Source organism: Drosophila montana, unplaced genomic scaffold (assembly GCF_035044405.1).
Source record: "Drosophila montana isolate Dmon_TW-CO22-7 unplaced genomic scaffold, ASM3504440v1 contig_3848_1, whole genome shotgun sequence".
NCBI classification, from domain to species: domain Eukaryota; kingdom Metazoa; phylum Arthropoda; class Insecta; order Diptera; family Drosophilidae; genus Drosophila; species Drosophila montana.
In genome coordinates this window covers 2,035,488-2,054,914 of record NW_026998720.1, presented here as the reverse complement: position 1 = coordinate 2,054,914, position 19,427 = coordinate 2,035,488, and the positions used below count along the sequence as shown (strand labels likewise).

Below are 19,427 nucleotides of genomic sequence, written 5' to 3'. Positions count from 1 at the left end.
ACGCTTGCCAATGTTATGGACTGTAATTGAGTGCATCGCACAATGAAAAATATGCAGCCTATTAAATATTTGCATATTTATATTTAATATTTGCATAATATAAAAATCAAATGCGGAAGACCGCATTATAAATATTTGAATTGGCAATCAAAATGTTTGCTCATATTTGAATGCACATTTATTTATGGTATAAACGCACAAATTTGAGAGGGAAATCAGTTTGGATTGTGGCCAGTTGGCAAGCGCTCCCCCCGAATTATCAGTTGGTTATCAAAAAACCGGAATTGTTGACGGTTTTTGTGGCACCAAGCAGAAGCAAAAGTGCGATTCACTTGTTAATTGTTTGTGTACACACTCGTATAAGTCTAAGTATAATATATTGTGTGTGTATAATCGTAGCCTATCTAAAGTATAATTTTTTTATATTTTTTTATAGTATGTAGACGACTATCTGCTAATACCCTGAACCCCCTGAAAATTGCATTAAGTGGGTATAATGTTTTTGTGTAAATGTATGTGACAGGCAGAAGTCGAGGAAGTTAAAGTTCTTAGGTTCTCATAGAGAATGCACATATCGAGATTATCAAGAATTAATTGAGGTATAGCCGTAGGCCTTGGCATATGCACTCTTTTGTATGCTAAATCCAAAGCCTCAAAATTTGATAAAGATCGGACTTTAAAAGCCGAAGTTAATCAAGAATGCATTTTCCACCAAAGGAAGAAGAAGCGCAGTAAGCAGCTTGTTTTTGTATATAGATGAAATCTTTAGCTGGTTAGCTGGGCAAACGCGCACTTCTAGTCGTGCATTCCCGTATTCGGAGGCACATTTATATTGTTTATGGCTTTATAAGCGCTTGCCTGTCTTATCGCCCAGACATTTATCAGACGTTGTGGGGCCGTCGCGAGGGAAGGTAGAACTCTGTGGCTCATAGAAACGTATTGGGCATAAATGCATATCAGTTCTTGGACTGCATTTACATAAATGCGTAAAGCAGAAGCGGAGAGAGAGCCACGACAGAAACGTGCCTCATCCGGTAAAGTGACTGATAATGCGCCACAAATCGGAAGTGTGATAAATGTGTGTGCGTGTGGGTGCCTCGTGGGTGCGTGTGTGTGCGTAGTTAATCATAGACAGTGGTATAGTGCTATGGCACAAATCATAAATACATCGTTAAAGACAAATAATGGTTGTGCCAATGCCGAATTGAAGCCAAAGTACAGATGGGCCGTTGAACGGATGGATGAGGCAATGCGCATGGGCAAGGGTTAGGGTGAGGGTTAGGGCTGTGGGTTGTGGGGGTCGAGGTAGGGCGTAGCAACACAAAGTTGCCGACAAGCATATTAAACAATGAATATGAATCAATTTAATGCGCGCACACACGCACACACACACACACACATCGGTGTATCTGTGTTTGCATAACGAAAAGGAAACGCTGCACAAATTTGTGCGCTGACTCCACACACAAACGCACACTCGCACACACACAGACACACACGACAGCCAGTGGCCAAATGCATAAAATGAATATTAAATTAAAGTTGAAAACGAATTTGCCCCCTATTGGAGTAACAGCAGCAGCAAGCGGCAAGCGGCAAGCAGCAACAACAACGGAATTCACTGGAAAAGGCATCGGCAACATCCGGCCTGCGCCTGTCTAGAAATTTTTTGTATTTCGCTTTTTTTTTTTTTTGGTTTTTTGGCAAAGTTGCGCCAAGAGTTTTCAGTGGCTGCGGTCTGTGCCAATTCGCTGCGCACAGATGAAACTGCCCGCATGGCCCAGCTACCAGCTACCAGCTACCATCTACAATGCCGCCAGCAGCTTCGGTTGCATGCAACCACCCAAAACTGTCGCCGACTAACTGCGTAATTGGGAGCGAGCAGAAAGAAAATCTCTGCACGACTAAAAGATGCCCTGCAAACAGCAACGAATTAAAGATATTTGTATTTACACGAGCAACTGCAAGTGTTATCACTTTTCGAAATACAAATTGTACCCCAATAAATATTATGTTATTATTTTTTGATTTACTTTTATTTAACTGTTAAAAGAATGTTTTCTTCATTTTTATTTTAGAGTTTTCTTGCAAACGTTGAATAGAAAATGAGATTTTTGCAAAGTTTTAAATATTAATTAAATAGTAAGATCTAAGTAAAAATGTAACTATAAATATAAGATTAAGATTAAAGATTAGGCCAAAATAGATATAACTGTGTTTAACTTTAATTTTTGTATCAAAAAAATTAAAAAAAAAATTATTTATTATTCAACTTTAAAATAATTGTGTTTTTGACATGCGAAATTAGTTGCATGCATTCGCTTGATCTTCATGTTAGAAATAGTTTATTATACCCACATTGCAGTTTCTCAGTTGGTACAGGGTATTAAAAATCTCTGATTGGTTGCCCTGACAATGCTTGCAATTACTTCCCAAAGCAGACAAAGAACGTGTGCGCCGGGCCAGGGTCTGTGCCTGGGCCTGGACTTGCGGCATGCGGATGTTAATGAAGCCATTGCCCAGGCATCGAAAGCTGCAACCGACCAGCACGTGTCGGATGACAGTCAGTTCCGCAGTCGCTGCGGCTGTTTGTTGTGCAAGGTTAGGGCGTTGCTCGCTGGGCTGTGCCAGCCGCTAATGGCGTTTACATTGGTCGATGATCTTCCCACCCCACCCAAACGCCGTAGCTGACGGCTGACTGATTGATTTGAGTAAACTTTGACTGGCTGCCATGTCACAAATCATCAGCAGATGCATCAAAACTGTAAACTAGAGCAGCAGCAGCAGCAGCAGCAGCAAACTAAATATAGATGACAGCTTACGCTTATCTGGCACAACGCGCAGACGGAAGAGAAGCTACTGACCAGCCTGCAGCTTCGGGGGCAGCTTCAGTGGCAGCTTTAGCGGCAACTTCTTTCGAGGCAATTGTCATTTGTAAAGCGCTGCCATTGAAGCGAAAAGTATGACGAGTGCGTTGATAATGTGAAAATAAAACTGACAAATGGAGTGCGGAGAAAACACAAGAATAACAACAACTGAAGCGACAACAACAACAACAACTAAAAAGACAACAACAGCAACAACAACTTAAACAATAACAACAACAAAAATAACTTAGTTGCAAGCAAGATTTGTGAAAACTGAGGATGAACTGTGTTTGCGAAATGCCGAAGTTTAAATACCCTTGCTTAAACATATTCTATTCAAAAATGTGTTCCGATCGAAGTCCAAACCAAACTTTTATACAGCTCAGCTCATTCCTTGGCCGATTTTTCCAAAATATATGTAACTAGATACTGAACAATACTCTCCAAAATATTAGGCGTGGTATAAGTAAAGAGTTTTATTAATCTTGGAAAACAAATAAGTTTTCATTCAAGCAATACATGATTTTACAGTGCCTTCTATGGGTGCTATATGATATGGAGGTCCAATTAGATTTTGACCAAAAACTATTGTTCAATTGCTTTAAGGGAGATAAGATGATTGAAAAACCCATTTTTCGTTCTAAAATTTAAGGGAAACAGAAAAAATAACTTTTATTTATACACCTGTATTACATCTGTATTAAACCAAAAAAAAAACAAAAAACTATTGGCCAGAGCGGTTCACAAGCAAAGTGTATGCAGCAGGGATAATTATACAAAGGAAGACTGGATTATTTTTAGAGTCGTCGTGTTTTCGTTGCTTATAATTCGCAAGTGGTTATAACTTTCGACTATATGGACTTGCACATCTACATTCTGCTGATAATAGAGCCGGAAGGTTCTTAAAAAAGCTATACAGACTCACACACTTGCACACTCTTGGTGCACGTTCTTGTAGTTGGTAATTATAGCCAACCTTGACCTTGACCGGCCAGTCTAAATTCAAAAGCATAAAAACTTTTTTAAAATAATTCTGATTTTGAGCTATATAATCTTGTCAACACAATAAAAAGTCGACACTATGCAAATGCTTATTAAGAAAACTATAAAACTAAGTTTGATATAAACTGAAGAAATATGTGCTTAATTTTTAGCATCTGTTACTTTATAGCACATTTATTATGCAGTTACACATTTCGTGGCAATATTATAATACCCCGGTGTAGAGTATGAAAAGGAAAAGATACATTTTTATTTGCTGGCAGTACATAGTCTCGCGTCTTATCAAAACAAGTTTATTGTACGACGCCAGTGTCACGATTACAGTGGCAGCCGCAACAACGTTGCCAGTTGCTAGGTAATTACAGCGGCATTTAAATTGGCAACACCTGGCGCACAACACAATTGGCAACACGAGTGAGAGCTTGATGCCAATTGCGAACGGGCGTTGGACAGCGGGGCGGGGCGGGTGACGGGCAAATGAAAACATAAACACATCAAAACGCAGCAGCAACAACAGCAACAACAGCATCAACAGCAACAACAACAACATGAACAACAACAAACAGAAATCTCTTTGAGTTTCGTCGCTGCCAGCGAATAAAAAGCCTAAAGAAAAGGCAAGAAGAAGAGGAGAAGGAAAGCGGCAGCGGGCATGCTATAAAAATATGTAGAAAAATCGCTTTTCCGCCTTTCCGGCATTGTTGTTGTTGCTGCTGCCGGGGGGTGTCTGTCTGTGATGCTGCACGGCGTTTCGCGGAAAAAACTGTGAATCAACGCATGGCTACAACAGCAACAACAGCTACAAAGCAACAATAACAACAAAGTGTTGTAATCGTGCACGTGACGCATCGCAGCGCACCGCGCCGACCCCCCCGCTTTCCCAAAACCTCCGTTACACCGGCTCAGGGGGTGTTGTTGGGCCTTGGCCAAAAGCGAGGGATGCGACAGCCACATACATACACATACACACACACACGCGCGCAATTTTTTGAACTTTTTTACTCACCGACGCCGTATTTGTTGTTCGATGGTATCCACATAGTGTATTTATATATTTTTTTTTTGTTGGTCGCAATCCAATTGGAATATGGCTAAAGCGCAGTCCAAGGCCACTCCCAAAACGCTGCCGTCCTGCCGGTTAAATCGCCTTTTATATATTTATTTTTTGTATGCCTTAACGAGCAACTTTCAATGACAATTTGCATTTGCTGAACACATTTTCTTGTGTGCCTTTTGCATCTTCTCAAATACACACACACGCACGCACAACCACAAACGCAGTGTTGAACTTTTGCTTTTGTTGTCGTTGGCGTTGTTGTTATTGCATTTGTCGCTTGCTCTCGCTCGCACTTCAACGACACTGACACTCGACTTAGTTAATAACACTTACTAGCGACAACAACAAACGCGTCTACATTGTTGTTGCTGTTGTTGTGGTCGCGTTCATTGCGGAATTGGCAAATTTCTCAACAAGACCAACAGATAATCTTGGCTCTTATTGGAAGACGAAGTGGTTGCTTTTTGTCGCCTTTTTTTCTGTTCTTTTTTTTGTGCACGCCACAAAAATCAATATTAATTTTTGGAGCTGAGTTTATTTTTTGGAATTTGTTCGCCTTTGCCCTAATAAATAATATTCATCGAATGTGCTGACTGGCACTTGCCTCGCCTTTTAATTCAATTTATTGTATTTCGCTTTTTTTCTTTTCGCACAAATACAATCGCCAACCGCGCTCTCTCTCACAACCGCACTCGCGCAGCTGTCCAATAAGACTAACAGCCAGCTGTTAAAATAAGACAGAATGCCACTGTTGACGTAACTTAGTGACTGTTAGATACCCTATGCAGTTTAATCGCCAGATATATATTCGTTTAACATCAAGTCTGAACTTTTGATCTTATAGATGGCACAGAATGAATTTGAACAATATAATATTACATGATGATAGAATGACTAATCTGTTCATAATTTCAATCGCAATAAAACAATGCGCTTCTTACAGAGTATGAAAATACTAAGATAACATCGCTAACAAAAGCTTATGTTACTGTTAAATTGCAGACTGATAAATTAACATAGTGGACTGCTGAATGTTTAAAATAGCGGTGATATCAAGCGGAAATTACAAGAAACTTAAGCAGCGAGCGACACCTGGCGGCAAACTTAAAATGCTGATAGCTAGTTTTTATCGTATTACTTGGGATGTTGGAATACAGCGCCACCTGGTGATTTGGGTTGCAAGTTGCCAGATTTGCTTAACTGTGAAGTTGGCTGCGCTACAGCGAAGAACCGAACCGAATTGGAAGTCACATGAAGTTGGCTGCAGACAAGTCTATCAACGATAGCTTAAGCTTAGGCATGCACCCAGCTCAAGTCAAGACACACACCCATTACCAATTTTGGGCAAAAAAATATTATTCGTATTTAATTAAATTTTAATAAATAAATAGAATTATTGAGAAAACTTCAAATATTCAACTTGATCATGTAACACGATTTGTTTTTCTGTTTTTGTTGTTGTAAGCGTCTCAGTCTTTGCCCATTTAAACGGGAAAGGCAAGCAAATGAATGTGTTGGCGGTGTGTTATTCTTTTATATTTGTCTTAACTTTTATTATTGCTCTGTTTGTTCGTTCGCATTTTGTAACTAAGACTAGTTGGCTTAGGCTATGCTTAGCGGCTACAAATATTTAACATTTAACATTTACAAAATCTATTTACAAAACTCACATATTACACATTACAGTTAACACTTAAGAGTTACGTTTGCCAAACTGGGCAAAATTAAATATACATATAAATATATATATAAATTTATTTGTATATATATATATATATTTATGTATATATTTGTATACGGCGCGCATTTTCGAGGTTCTAAAATTAAATGACTTAAACTTATGCTTAAGATCGTAAAAATTGGCCCAGTTTTACTATAGTTATCTAAGATACATTGACAAGCAATCTAGCAAAGTTATCTATATGGTGAGTAGCTGCAACAAAATTGAACCCAGACATACATTTATCTTTCTATCTATACTATATTGCATAACCCCTGGCAGAAAAAAGAAAATCTATGCGGGCTAAGCGTTTTTTTTTGTTGTTTTTTGGGCATTTTTTTTTGCAGTTCTAGCTAAACACATTTATGGCTCCCCATTATAATTAAAGTAAAACCTTTGTACCAAAAACGACTTCCAAATTTGTGAGCTGCCCGCCTTGTGAACCAACACCAATTTCTATCGTATTTTACAGATTTTAGCAAGCGAGCAGCGCTTGGAAGCATTTTTTCATTCTCTGTTTTTTATCTGTCTATTGCGCCTAGTGGGCCTTCAATTTGTGCGCCAGGATCTGCTCCTGTTGCTGCTGCTTATCCTGTTGTAGTGCGCTGTTGTTGTTGTTGTTGTTGCCGTCGGCCTTTGAGCTTAACGCTGGCGTCGCCGCCAACTGCTGCTGCTGCTGCTGAGCCTTGGACTTCCGGTAGCTCTGCATATAGAAGTTCATGAAGAGGCAGAAGAATATGGATGCATTCAGCAGCAGAAGCGCCGATATAAACTTGGAGAACTGGCACTGATTGCTGAAGAGCGCCCGCGTGGTGTGCACAATGCAAAGCACAAACTGCGCCTGTAAAGAGAGAGCAATTTTTTAAGGAACAATTGTAAATGATTAATAATATTATTAAATATATGACTAGGATGTGAATTTCGTGCAGCACAGCGTGTGAATTGTTCAGGAATTGTCTTGTTTTCAATACTGGGAATATTTTCTGGGGCTGGCATTAAGTTAAGCTGGGGGCGTGGTTCGCAGCGGAACTGACAACTGAAGGAAACAAAAAAAAAAACGTTCAACTAGAAAGAAAACAAATGTAAGCCCTGAAGTGTGGCCAGGCGAAGAAAATTTTAATTGCCCGCAAATCAAATGGCAAATTACGCGCTCATGGGCCGTAATCACCCTTGAGCGTGGCAAGGTAATCAAAAAGCGTTTACAAGCGCAGCTTCTGTTGTTTGCTTGTTGCCAGGCCAACATACACTTAGAGAAAAGTCAAGAGTTTCAAGAACACATTAGTTACAAATGTTGTCCAAATTTGGGTTAGCTATCAGAACTTTTGTTAAGCTCCAAATTTCTATATACAAGACATAAACGAATATAGGGAAAATCTGCATCATGTAGACTTTATTTGGTTATCTGCAGGTGCCGGAGGGAACGATCTTTTAATAGTTTGGTATATTCTTAATTTTCTTTTATTTGTGTGTCCTTACATTTGTAAGTTGTGGGAATTTTACACAACCTTATGATGCCATTCTTCTTTATACTGTTCACTTGGTACTTTTTGGGAGAGAATGCCAAAAATATACCAAAATATTATCCAGCAGAAATCACGAAAGGAGTGTATTTACCAACACTAAATTTGCAAGTCTACAGCTAGCAACAGGAGTAGAATGCGTGTGGGAGAGCAGTAGAGTGGAGAGTGGAGAGTTGAGAAGGTTTTACATTTACTGTGTGTTACGATAACACTAGAATTTAGAATGTTTGTTTTTTCTCTAAGTGTACAAGTATGTGCATTATAAGCACACAGACTGCAATTTGCCATAATAACTGTAATGTCATATAGGCATTACTTCTAGTATATAGAGCCCAGTGTATTGCTGCCTGTTTGTCTGGCGCTGACTTTGACTGGTTTGCACGCTTCTCTGTCTGTCTGCGGTTAACAAGTTCGTTGTCTAAGTCTTTTGATTGCTGCTCTCATTGACCTTTTTGGCGACACCCCATAAGTGTTCGCGTTATGCAAGCCATAATTCAGATTGCGATTATGGATATTGTTATGGATATTAATGGCTGGCAATTTATGTATATTTCATATTTCAATTTGCTAATGGCCGGGCATCACCTCATCTAATGCGGCTGCCCACGCCCACATTGCGAACGCCCGGTTATTTGTTTTTGATTTTTTCTCTATTATTATTATTATGTATTTATTTTGGTTTTGTTTTTGTTTTTGTTGCTGTCTTGTTTTCAGCTAGTTGGCAACTTGCGCTTTTTTGTGACCTACAAACAACGAGCAACCAATGTTGGTCAACCAAGCGCTGCAAGTTTCCATTAACACAGCGGTGCCAAACACTGCAAAGTCACTGAGCCAACAACACGATCCACACGAGCAGCCACACACACGCACACACACACACACAGTGGACCAAGAGTTGGTTGGCCAAAAAGCCACTCGTTTTTGGCCAAATGCAGTATTGGTCGCATTTGAACGTTGAAAGCAAACGTCAACGCTTAAACGCTCCATTACACACGCAATTGCAGCTCCATGTGTGTGCGTGTATGTTTGTGTGAGTGTGTGTGTGTCTGTTTGTACAAGTGCATCTGAGTGCACGGTGGATTTGAGTGGCTGCTTTTGTGCGCAAAGAGTTAAGAAGTCAAACATATTGGAGCCAACTGATGGCCTCTGTGAAATCGGAAGCAGCTATTAAAAAAACAATGGAAACGCCTTCAATATTGTCGGTCTGATATCGGTTTCTAAAGCCACAAAGTTTCCCTATAGCTGTTTAGTATTTTCTACAGTTTTCAAGTTTTCATTTGTTCAATTTCCAATTTTGACATTAGCTCTGAGCTTAACATAATTGTACAAATGTTATAAGCCTAATTTTAGTTGCAATTGCTCAACATAATTTGCAGTTAAGGACAAAGTGTGTCACATAGTCGATGAATTTTGTTTTAGCATATAATATACCCTATAATCATAAAACTAATAATAATAACATTAATTGTATTATTAATTAATATTATTATTATTACTATGAATATGAATATAAATATAGGATATATTTATAGGTTATCTTCCGAGCTGCTAGATTTGAACCAGTAACCTTCTTGATAAGTTCCCTAAAGAAATTCTTTTTTGAGTTAGAGTGTGAATTCAGGGTCATTGACGCCTATCAAAAAAGTCAAGTACTTTGACATGCCATATTTGGAGGAATCTGCAGAGATGGCTAGCCCGACTAGCAGATACCACGGATCAGGCGAGTAGAAGCGGCGTGTGCATCCAAAAATGGAATTTAAAAGTCAAAGGACAGGCGCGGCTGTAAATGCTGATTAAAAAAATATGCACCTTATGGGGTCAGCTAAGCTACTTTGTGCCTGTTATATGCACTTGCACAACTGCAGTATACCCTGTGCTAGCCATTTTTAATGGTTGTGTGTTATGCAAATTATACCCTTTCTTAGCCACTTTTAATGGATGTGTTTTATGCGAATTTCTTGCATCATTTACAGAGGTGTGTTTTATTAATGATATATCCAGGCTATGATTATGGAACTGATCTGATTTGCTTTTGTGCAACGTGTAAGAATTGTTGCAAAATGCAATTTTGTATATTGATTAAGAAATGAATTTAAGTATGAAAACAATTGTTTAACAGATGCAGATGTAAATACCACTGTGGCAACTGCGACGCCGGCGTCGGCGCCATCTGCACAATTGGTTGCACAATCGTGCGGTCTCGTGTGGGGCAGTGGTAGACGTTGCCGGCAGTTGGAAAATATGCAGTTGCACTTGCAATGTGAACGAGTGTTGGGATTAGCAAACGGGCAACAGGCGCCTGGAAACCGAAAGCGGCAATTTGCCGGTCGACTTTTACCCATAAGACCACACAGATACACAAACTCACACACACACACACAGACACAAACACACACGTAGATGGAGTGGCTGTGGCTATGGCCCACTGGCGCTGGCTGTCGTCGACATAGACACTCACACGGTGTGGCAAGTTCGCTGCGGCGGCGCATAAAAGTGAACGCGGCGAGCGAGCACGAGGCACATTCATTGCCGCAAAACGGAACAACGGCAAAACCAGCAAATGGCGAATGCCAAGCCGAAGATAATGTAATCGAAACTGGTCGGATCGGAGCGCGCGAAAATGTGGCAACTTGTGGAATTGGCGCAGCAACCAAAATGCAAGGATGTTGCAACAAAAGCGGGCAACAGCAGCCGCAGCCGCAGCCGCAGCGGCAGCGGCAGCGGCAGTGACCAGCGTTGGCTAATTGGAACTTAAACTTGTTCGTTTCTTGCCAAATTAGACTGTGTGTGTGTTTGTGCTATTCATAATATTGTTTATATTGTTGCGCTTGCTTGTGTGGTTAACAACAACAAGAAGAGCTGCTGCTGCTGCTGCTGCAACAACTGCAAACTGCGGCAGCTAAATTATGCGCCTGATGCGCCCATGTTTATCTGCTTATGTATTTTGCATTTGATTGCCGTGTCATTAAAAAAAAAAATGTCAACTGCGCTCAAAGAATCAAGTGAAGTTTAAACATGAGGCGTACATCTATCTAGACGAGCATATATAGACGCTTGTCTAATGTTCATTTTGCATGCATGTATGTTAGAGTTGGGAGCGTGACACGAGTCAACGAACGGCTTGTATCAAGAAGAAGACTAACTTCGTGCGTGACACGTGTTGAGCACGTGAGCACAACAAATTTCAAAAATATTTACAAATATTGTTTAAAAATCAAGCTAACTAAAATTATATTAAATAAAAGTTTTGTGCATGATAAAATCAGAAATTATTAAAAAATAATTTGAATAGATTTAAAAAAAGAAATACAATTTTTTATAATATTTTTGTTGCATCAAATCAAAAATAATTATTAAAGAAAAAAATATAATGGAATTATTTTGGAAAAGATTTAAAGCAAAAACCAAACATGTTATTAAGGATAATGTAAATAGAACAGAAACTATATGCATCTGTTTTTTTTCTATTTATATATGCGATTAAAAACTCTAGAGCGTGTGATCATGAATTTTGCAGGCATATTTCCGAATTGTGTTGCGTGCTTGTGACGTGTCGTGTTCTCAAGATCGGAGACGAGCCCATCTTTAAAAGTGACCGAACGTTTGACAACTCAACTGTGTAGCCCAGTGAGGCCCAAGGCAAGACACACACACACACACAGAGAATACTTAGAAACAGGCCAGCGACAATAATAACAACAACTTACAAATAACAACAGTAGCAGAACTAACTAAACTCGGCAAGTTTTTTTTTATGCGTTTCAAGAATTTCGCAACATTGAAATACTGCAATGAAAACGTATTTACCGACGAATACCATGCCGTATGTGTGCGTGTGTTGTGTGTGTGTGTGTATCGGTCTTACACACACATACAGACACACACACATTGGAAGACTGCATGGAAAATCAGTGGAGTGGCGCAAATGCCATCGCCACTGAGAAAACGGAAAGACAAGCAGCCAACTGAAATCTAAAACTAAAGCTGAAAGTAAAATCGAGCTTTAAATTAACAGCAACAACAACAACAACAACAACAACGAAAACAAAAACTCACTTGACTGGTCAGCACAGTTAGATATTTTGGTTAGTTATTACATTAAAACATTAACTAGCTGTCGTGTCCAATAAACAGGTCGTAGAACACACTTCGTGGGGCGTTTTCTGAGCCCAGCTAAGAAAGTGACACGCGGCGCAATGAACCCCAAGTGCTTAAAGCCGATGTCCATAACGGACACAAATTATGTAAGCCGCAAAAAAAAACAAAAAAACAAAAGACAAACTGAAAATCTGCCAACTTGGCCTTTGGCTGAAGCGTTGTCTGAGTCGCTGGCTGTCTGGCTGTCTGCCTGTGTGTGTGTGTGTGTGTGTGTGTGTTAAACACAAGCCACTTCCACTTGCAGCTGAGTGTGACTCGGCCTGGCCAGTTGCAAGACACAGTTAGAAGCATTAAGTAACATGTTTTTTTTTCTTTTTTTTTTTTTGCGGTTTTTTGGCAATAGGTATATCCAGCACGTTTAATACCATTTTATGTGACGGCGGTCAGGTCTAACAGGTTTGCCATTGGGCTCTGCCGGAGCCTTAGTTAGCAATATATATATATATATATATATATTATATATATTCTAAACAAGTTTCTAAATACATTCGCGTGGCGGCCTGCCAGCTATATGCTGGAACAGATTTTATTCTGATAATGATGACTAGGCGACACTTACGATCTGCAGCTCCGTCATGTATTTCTTCCACCACAAAAATTTGGCATACTCCGGTCCCATGGCGGACATCATGTAGTAGAAGTACATGCACACATGCACAAAGTTGTTCAGCAGATTGGGGAATGTCGCATTGCCGCCTATGTTAATCAAATTGTAACTAAGTCAAGAATGTATGGAATTTATTTATTTTATCGCAACGCACCTGCGAGGAACTTGACCAGCACCCAGGTCTCCAGTGGCGTCACCGAATGATGATAGACATGCAGCCAGGTGATTTGCGATGATTTCTTGCGCAGCACAAAGAACACGGTGTCGGCGAACTCGGTCAGCTTGGATAGATAATATATGTAGCACAGATTCAGCATCTATAAAGAAAGAGAGAGAGAGAGAGAGAGAGAGTGAGAGAGGTTGAGAGCTGGGCTTTAGCTGGCGACAAGGTCAGCGATTCTTGAAGCGTGGCCAAACTTGTTGATGACATTGGCAAACAATTTCCATTTCAAGCATTTCGCCGCGTTGTCACATTTTGTGCGGGCCACGCGGCGTATGCGCAATGTAAACAAGCTTTACGATAGGTGTCACAAACGCCGCAGCTGAAAATTTGTGGCATCCAGCATTTAACCTTCAGTTTATGGACTGTTTTCTTTGTCATTATTTTTCCCTGGCGGATGTCAAATTTATCAGAGTGTGGAGGATTATGCTCTTCGAGTAGCGGCTCTTTGGTTTGTGTTAATATGCGTCTGGTTTATGGCCAACATCGAATTTTATGAGTTTCGCAGCTCATTGATTTGCGGCTCAGACAAGAGCCAAAACTGGGCCTAAAGTGTTTGATTATATATTTGACAAATGTGGTTTACTTCGACTGCTAAACACCATAAAAATGCACAACCTTGGTTTCCAACAGCTATGTAAATTTAAGTGCTTTTTTTTCTTTTTCCTATTTTTTTGTTTGGGTTGCTGCACTTTTTAGTACAGTTTAACTTCGCCATTTAGGTTTTATGTCTTACAAAATTGGTGCCAAATTATGCATTTAATCTGAAAACGCTTATTAACCAATTATTTATTTAAATGCCTTTACGCCACACAAATTGAATAGCTTGAGAGCTTTGTGTGCAAACAATAAGATCGACAGGCGTAACAAATTGCGCTTTGATTAGCAAGAACCAAAACTCACATTCAATTGGGCCCTACTCGACTTTGGCAGCTGCTTTGTGGCAGCGCCAGAAGCCATAATTAAGCTAATGTTGGCAACAAAAATATGAAAAAAAAAAAACTGACCAAATGACTGGCGAAAAATAGCTTTTTGTACTGTCTGTGCCTGAACTTGAAAACGAACGTGGTCAATGATTCATCCAGAGGCAACGAACTGTTGCGCAGCCAGCGAAGATATAACAAGTAAAAGTGCTCTTGTCGGGAGTGCACGACCAGCAGATACCCTGCAACCAGAGTCAAGTGAACGTTGCAAGTACTTTGGGCTACTTCTATAAACAGTCGACAAAATAAATACACTTTGCTCCCTTTGTTTAGCCATTGTGCTCCTTCTTATTTCAGATACACGCGATTTAAAGGAAATGCAGTCTTGTTTAACTTCGGTGTTCATACTCCGATCTGTACGGGCTTAAATATGCCAACCAACAAAGCGCAAGGCTCTACTTTTACCCATTTGTGAGGGCAAAGCTATCCAAAAAGTGAGATATTTTACATGTGTGTATTCTACATAAGAAACTGAATACCAAATTTTGTGAAGCGAGCTCTAGCTAAAATACTTTGGAGGTGATATGCTTAGAACAATATGTTATGAAAATGGAAAGAGATTTACAAGATTTACGTATGGCATAGGACAATTTTGATTACAAGTAACAGCCTTTCGCTTTTGTTGTGTCTGAGATCGACGCGTAGACAGAGGAACCTGAACAGACGTTCTGCTCAAGAAGATATATATTTTATGGGATCAAAGATATCTATTCTTCTGCCTGTTTTACACTTTTTTAATGGGTTCGGGGTATCAAATGTTAAACTAATAAAACCGAGCACAACTATTAATGTTTATAGCTTGCACAGAATTGGTCGCGTCTGCTAATAAAAATCGAATATTTCGCGTTTATGCAGTCTCTTGAAACCTACCCGCTTAGACATGGGTCCATCCGAATAGTCAACCGGTTGGCACTTCAGATTGTAGTAGTTCAGCCAGCCTGCCATTAAATGCTGTAGAATGAAAGAAACCCGTTAATTAAGCTGTTAAAAGCAAAAGCAACTTCCTAGTGCAATCAAGAGCTTACCTCATAGAACATGTAGCCGCTGAGCAGCACCTGGAAGGCATTGTATACGACGAGTGTGCGGCGCAGCTGGAAGGGTTTGCGGTCTCGCATAAAGAAAGGACCCAACACCAGCACCCAGGATAAGTAAAGGGCGACCAGGCCGAATGTGAAGAGCGGATGCTCCATAAGGGGAAAGCGTACAGCGCGTGGATCTGTCAAGTCAGAATAAAATGATTTATATATATTACATATTAATTATAAAATTAATCAGCTCTCTCTCTCTCTCTCTCGCTCTATTGCTCTCTCTCTCTCTCTCTTTCGACTTATGCAAATGCTGACGTATTCCGTGTGTTATTGTCGAGTCAATGGCATTTAATTATTTGCACTTAACGTTTATTAATCTGTAGAATTAATCTTAAAGCCAGTAGCCAATTTGCACGAATGAATGAAATCGTGGCCAGCTACAATAAAACCTAAACAATATGCCGGTTCGGTTTGTTTGTTTGTTTCTATTGACTATTCACTACGGCTTGGGGTGTAATGCGAGCGGCTCAAGTGGACAATTATCTTGTTTACACTGAGGGTTTTATTTGAATACAACCGCAACAACAGCAACAAGAAGTACATTAGTTTAAACCGGATTTGCAGGTAACACTTTAATCGAACCGTACTGGACTTTAAATTGGCTTAGTTAATACGACTTGGCGGCAATGTCGTCATAGATTGTTATGAATAATGAATCTTGAGTGAACCCCATTTACAAATCTGTTATTGATATTTCCATCAATTTTCCGTCATAAATATTTTCCGGAATAAATACCTCAAGCCAATCACAAATCTCTTGTTTACAAATTTTCCACAGAAATTAGCTGCACATGGACTTGTGTAATTATAGATGGAATTCATAGGTTTTTAACTTGTTCTCAACAATTTGAGTTGACAGTTCTTGAACTGCGAAAAGCTTGCACTGTTTTTTTTTTATTGCAATGCTTGCTCTTCAAATTAATTAGCAACCTTTTTGTCTACAAATTTGCATAGTTTTAAGTTTTAACGAGCTGGACACCTTAATTAACATAATGTGGAGCTCGAAAAAAACTAAATATTTAATTTGTGTTTGTCAAAAAATTTGCATTTCTTGAATTTTAGAAGAGTTATTTGTTCTGTTAATGTTATTCAATCTATTATTGAGCTCTAAAAACCATTTTGAATACACATTATAAACTTATTATAAGTTATATACGTTGTTTGGATTTCTGATTTATTAATAAGTTTGTGCCTTTATATTCTGAGTATAACTATATCCAAATCACTTCTGAGTAGGTCTATATCTTAATCAAAGACACACATGTGTCTGTATATATATATGGCTCTATTCATTTCTATATCATTAAAGTCCAAATCCTAATCAGTTCTAAGTAGATCTATATCTTCATTAAAATATCAATATCTATGTCAATATATATATATTTACTATCGATATCTATATCTATTTATCTACATCTCCTTCCATTTCTCGATCTATATTTATATCTGTAGCTAAACCTTAGCTATATCTCTATTCAAATCTTTATATCTTTATATTAAATTATAAATCTCTATATCTGTGTATGTACATAACTTTATATATATATATATCTATGTCAAGATCAATATCTGCAACTATATACACATATTTATAAATATTAAATTTCTTTTTGTATATGTATCTTCGAATTTGAATACCTATATCACCATTTACATTTGTATCTATATCTATCTCTATCTGTATATAATTATATATATACATATTAATCTTCTGCTCGTGTCCTTAGCTCGTTTTTCGCCATCTTAGCTATTGCCAACGAGTTTCGTATTGTCGTCCCTGTCAAGTTTGTGTTCTAAGTCTTTTGTTTTTTATAATTTTCTTTTCCTTAATTTTCTGTTTATTGCGGACCTTTCGAGCATTTGGCATTCGCATTTATTGCTTATATGTATATTATGTCGTTTGGCATGGCTTACGTTGTCGGCTCTGCTTTTAATTGCTGCTGCCTTCCATTGACCTTTTCACCCGCGCGCGGCAGTCAAGAATGTCAATATGCGCGGTGTGCGATGGTGTGTGTGTGTGTGTGTGTGTGTGTTTGTGTGTGTGTGTGTGTGTGTTTGTGTGTGTGTGCCTGCCTGTGTGTGGTGCATACTTAAACACGTTTTAAAAAGAAAACGAAAAACCAACCAAAAATTCAAAAAAAATGGTATACGACTAAATAGATCGTATTGTAAGCACATATGGCATATGCATCATCTTCAGCAAATGTTATTGTTATAATTGTTGTACGGATGCGTATGTACATACATATTGTATGTACTGTACATGCTCAGCTGCACACAAAAAATGACGACGGTCGCGTCATAAAAAATGCTTAAGTTCAACTATGTAAATACATTTTAATTACGTTAATAATTGTCAAAAATACAATTGGCATTGCCAAGGTCGCCATTAAATACACAAAAGAAACCTTTTTTTATTGTCCTAGAAGTTTTTTTTGTATTTTTGGCTTCTTTTAGGTTTTTTTGAAGTTTGTTATTGTCGCTTCGTGTTGTTGGTGTAGTTGTAGATTTGTGGCTTGCCAATTTTGGTGTTGTTACGATTTGCTTGTACGCAAAAAAGCAAAAAAAAAAAAATCATATAAAATTTGGCAATTCATCGTGTTGTATGGCTTTTTAAAGTCTTCGCTTAGCTGTGATCTTACAGCGTAAGCTGCCAATTGAGACAGTGCACCAGATGGGCTAACATTAAAGATTTCCACTTCCCGGAGTGTTCAACAAACACTTTGATGGCCTGGCAATGACATCAGACGTACCCAGTTGTGCATGTGCTGAGCTTTTAAAGGGGTTTTTTGTTGTTGTTGTTTTTTATTTTGTTTCATTATTAGCCCACATTTGATATGGCTAAGGGGCGCTACTAACTGCAATTTGCATTTTAGCATGTTAGCATTTAGCATTTTACACCTACCGCCGTAATCCTCCTCGACGAGCTGGTAGTAGCGCTGCACCAGACCCGTGTAGTTGCGGGTCAGATGATGTGTTTTAAACTCATCTAATGCAATGTTGGCTATCTCAACGACCATCTCGTAGCGTGTGCTGCTGTTGTAGTTGTGGTATTGCATAGCCATTTTGTTTGACTGTATATAAGCTCTATATACGATAAGTTATTCCTATATATATTTATATATATATATATGTATATTTATATGTGTATATATCCTGTATCCTATTTGAATGTTGCTCGCTTTACAGGCCTCTTAGTCAATGTCAGCTGGTAAGAGCAAACGACATGCTGCACGTTAGTTAGTTTTGAAGATTTCGTTTAGTTTTGGCCAAACGGGCACAAATTCACAACACTTCTAATTGTTTTATGATAGAATCTGATTTGATTTGTAAGTCTCGTTATTAGCACGCGCTGCTTAGCATTTGCTGATTTCAGTTAGCCACCAATTCGAACCACCGCACCGTAGAAATGTTTATGCTCAACTGAATCTAAAACTTCTCAGCAATCACAAGATAAAGTAAGTTTTTAGCAGCAGCGCCGGCAGCGACGCCAACGCAGGCAGCGCTGTGCAAGTAGGCACGGGTATGTACCCCAGTCTACACACACACACACACACACTCAATAATAAACACATTCGTAGACTCGCTCGCCTGGCCTAAGCTCAAAAACTTGACGAATGTTATTAACATCCACACAGAACGGCGGAAGTTTCGTTAAATTCGACGCTTGTGTGTGTGTGTTAGTTTGCGTGTGTGTATGTTTGCGGCTCTAAGCGCTGCTTATTTTGAGACTATGTGTGTGTTTGTATGTACAGCTTGGATTGGCCCACTGAGCGCACGCTTTGGTGTTAGCTGATTTAGCAAGTTCCGAATGGCATTCAACTTTGCAGTTGTTGTTGTTGTTGTTGTTGTTGTTGTGATCATGCTGCGGGCGAGCCAGATTGCAATTTTTATGGGTCAATGCACTGCAAAACGGGGGATGGTCTTAATAAACTAGTTTGGATCAATGCAAAACTTTAAAACGCAAAAACCTTAGCTTGAATACAGTATGTAAATTTAAACTGTTGAATACAAATTTATTTACATTTTTTTCTCAATATTTATATATAGTCAATATGTATTTATTAGACAATTTAATAGGTAAATCCAAAATGTAATAAATATATTGACAATATTTATATTAATAATAATATAAAGATTGTTTCACTTTACCGTAATGACAAAAAAATTAAAGCTCGTACTTAAGTAAAACATTCGCAATTCTA

The 19,427-nt window shown here is 38.8% G+C and overlaps 2 protein-coding genes across 2 annotated transcripts in view; both read right to left on the bottom strand.

Moving 5' to 3' along the window:
• The window catches only part of spg (dedicator of cytokinesis spg), a 33,630-nt gene extending 27,992 nt beyond the window's left edge, over window positions 1-5,638 (bottom strand). Inside the window, exon 1 of the mRNA XM_064696974.1 lies at window positions 4,876-5,638. Coding sequence (XP_064553044.1) covers window positions 4,876-4,909 — 34 coding nt within the window. The 5' untranslated portion in view covers window positions 4,910-5,638. The remainder of the gene's footprint in view (window positions 1-4,875) is intronic.
• An 813-nt stretch (window positions 5,639-6,451) lies between these two features.
• LOC135438647 (very long chain fatty acid elongase 7) lies at window positions 6,452-18,635 on the bottom strand. Its single transcript, XM_064697025.1, has 6 exons — window positions 18,128-18,635; window positions 15,160-15,350; window positions 15,005-15,085; window positions 13,086-13,248; window positions 12,884-13,020; window positions 6,452-7,487 (listed from the first exon to the last, which is right to left on the bottom strand). Exons 1-6 carry the CDS (start codon window positions 18,285-18,287, stop codon window positions 7,185-7,187), a joined length of 1,035 nt encoding a protein of 344 aa, XP_064553095.1. The 5' UTR covers window positions 18,288-18,635; the 3' UTR covers window positions 6,452-7,184.
• Window positions 18,636-19,427: the final 792 nt, after the last annotated feature.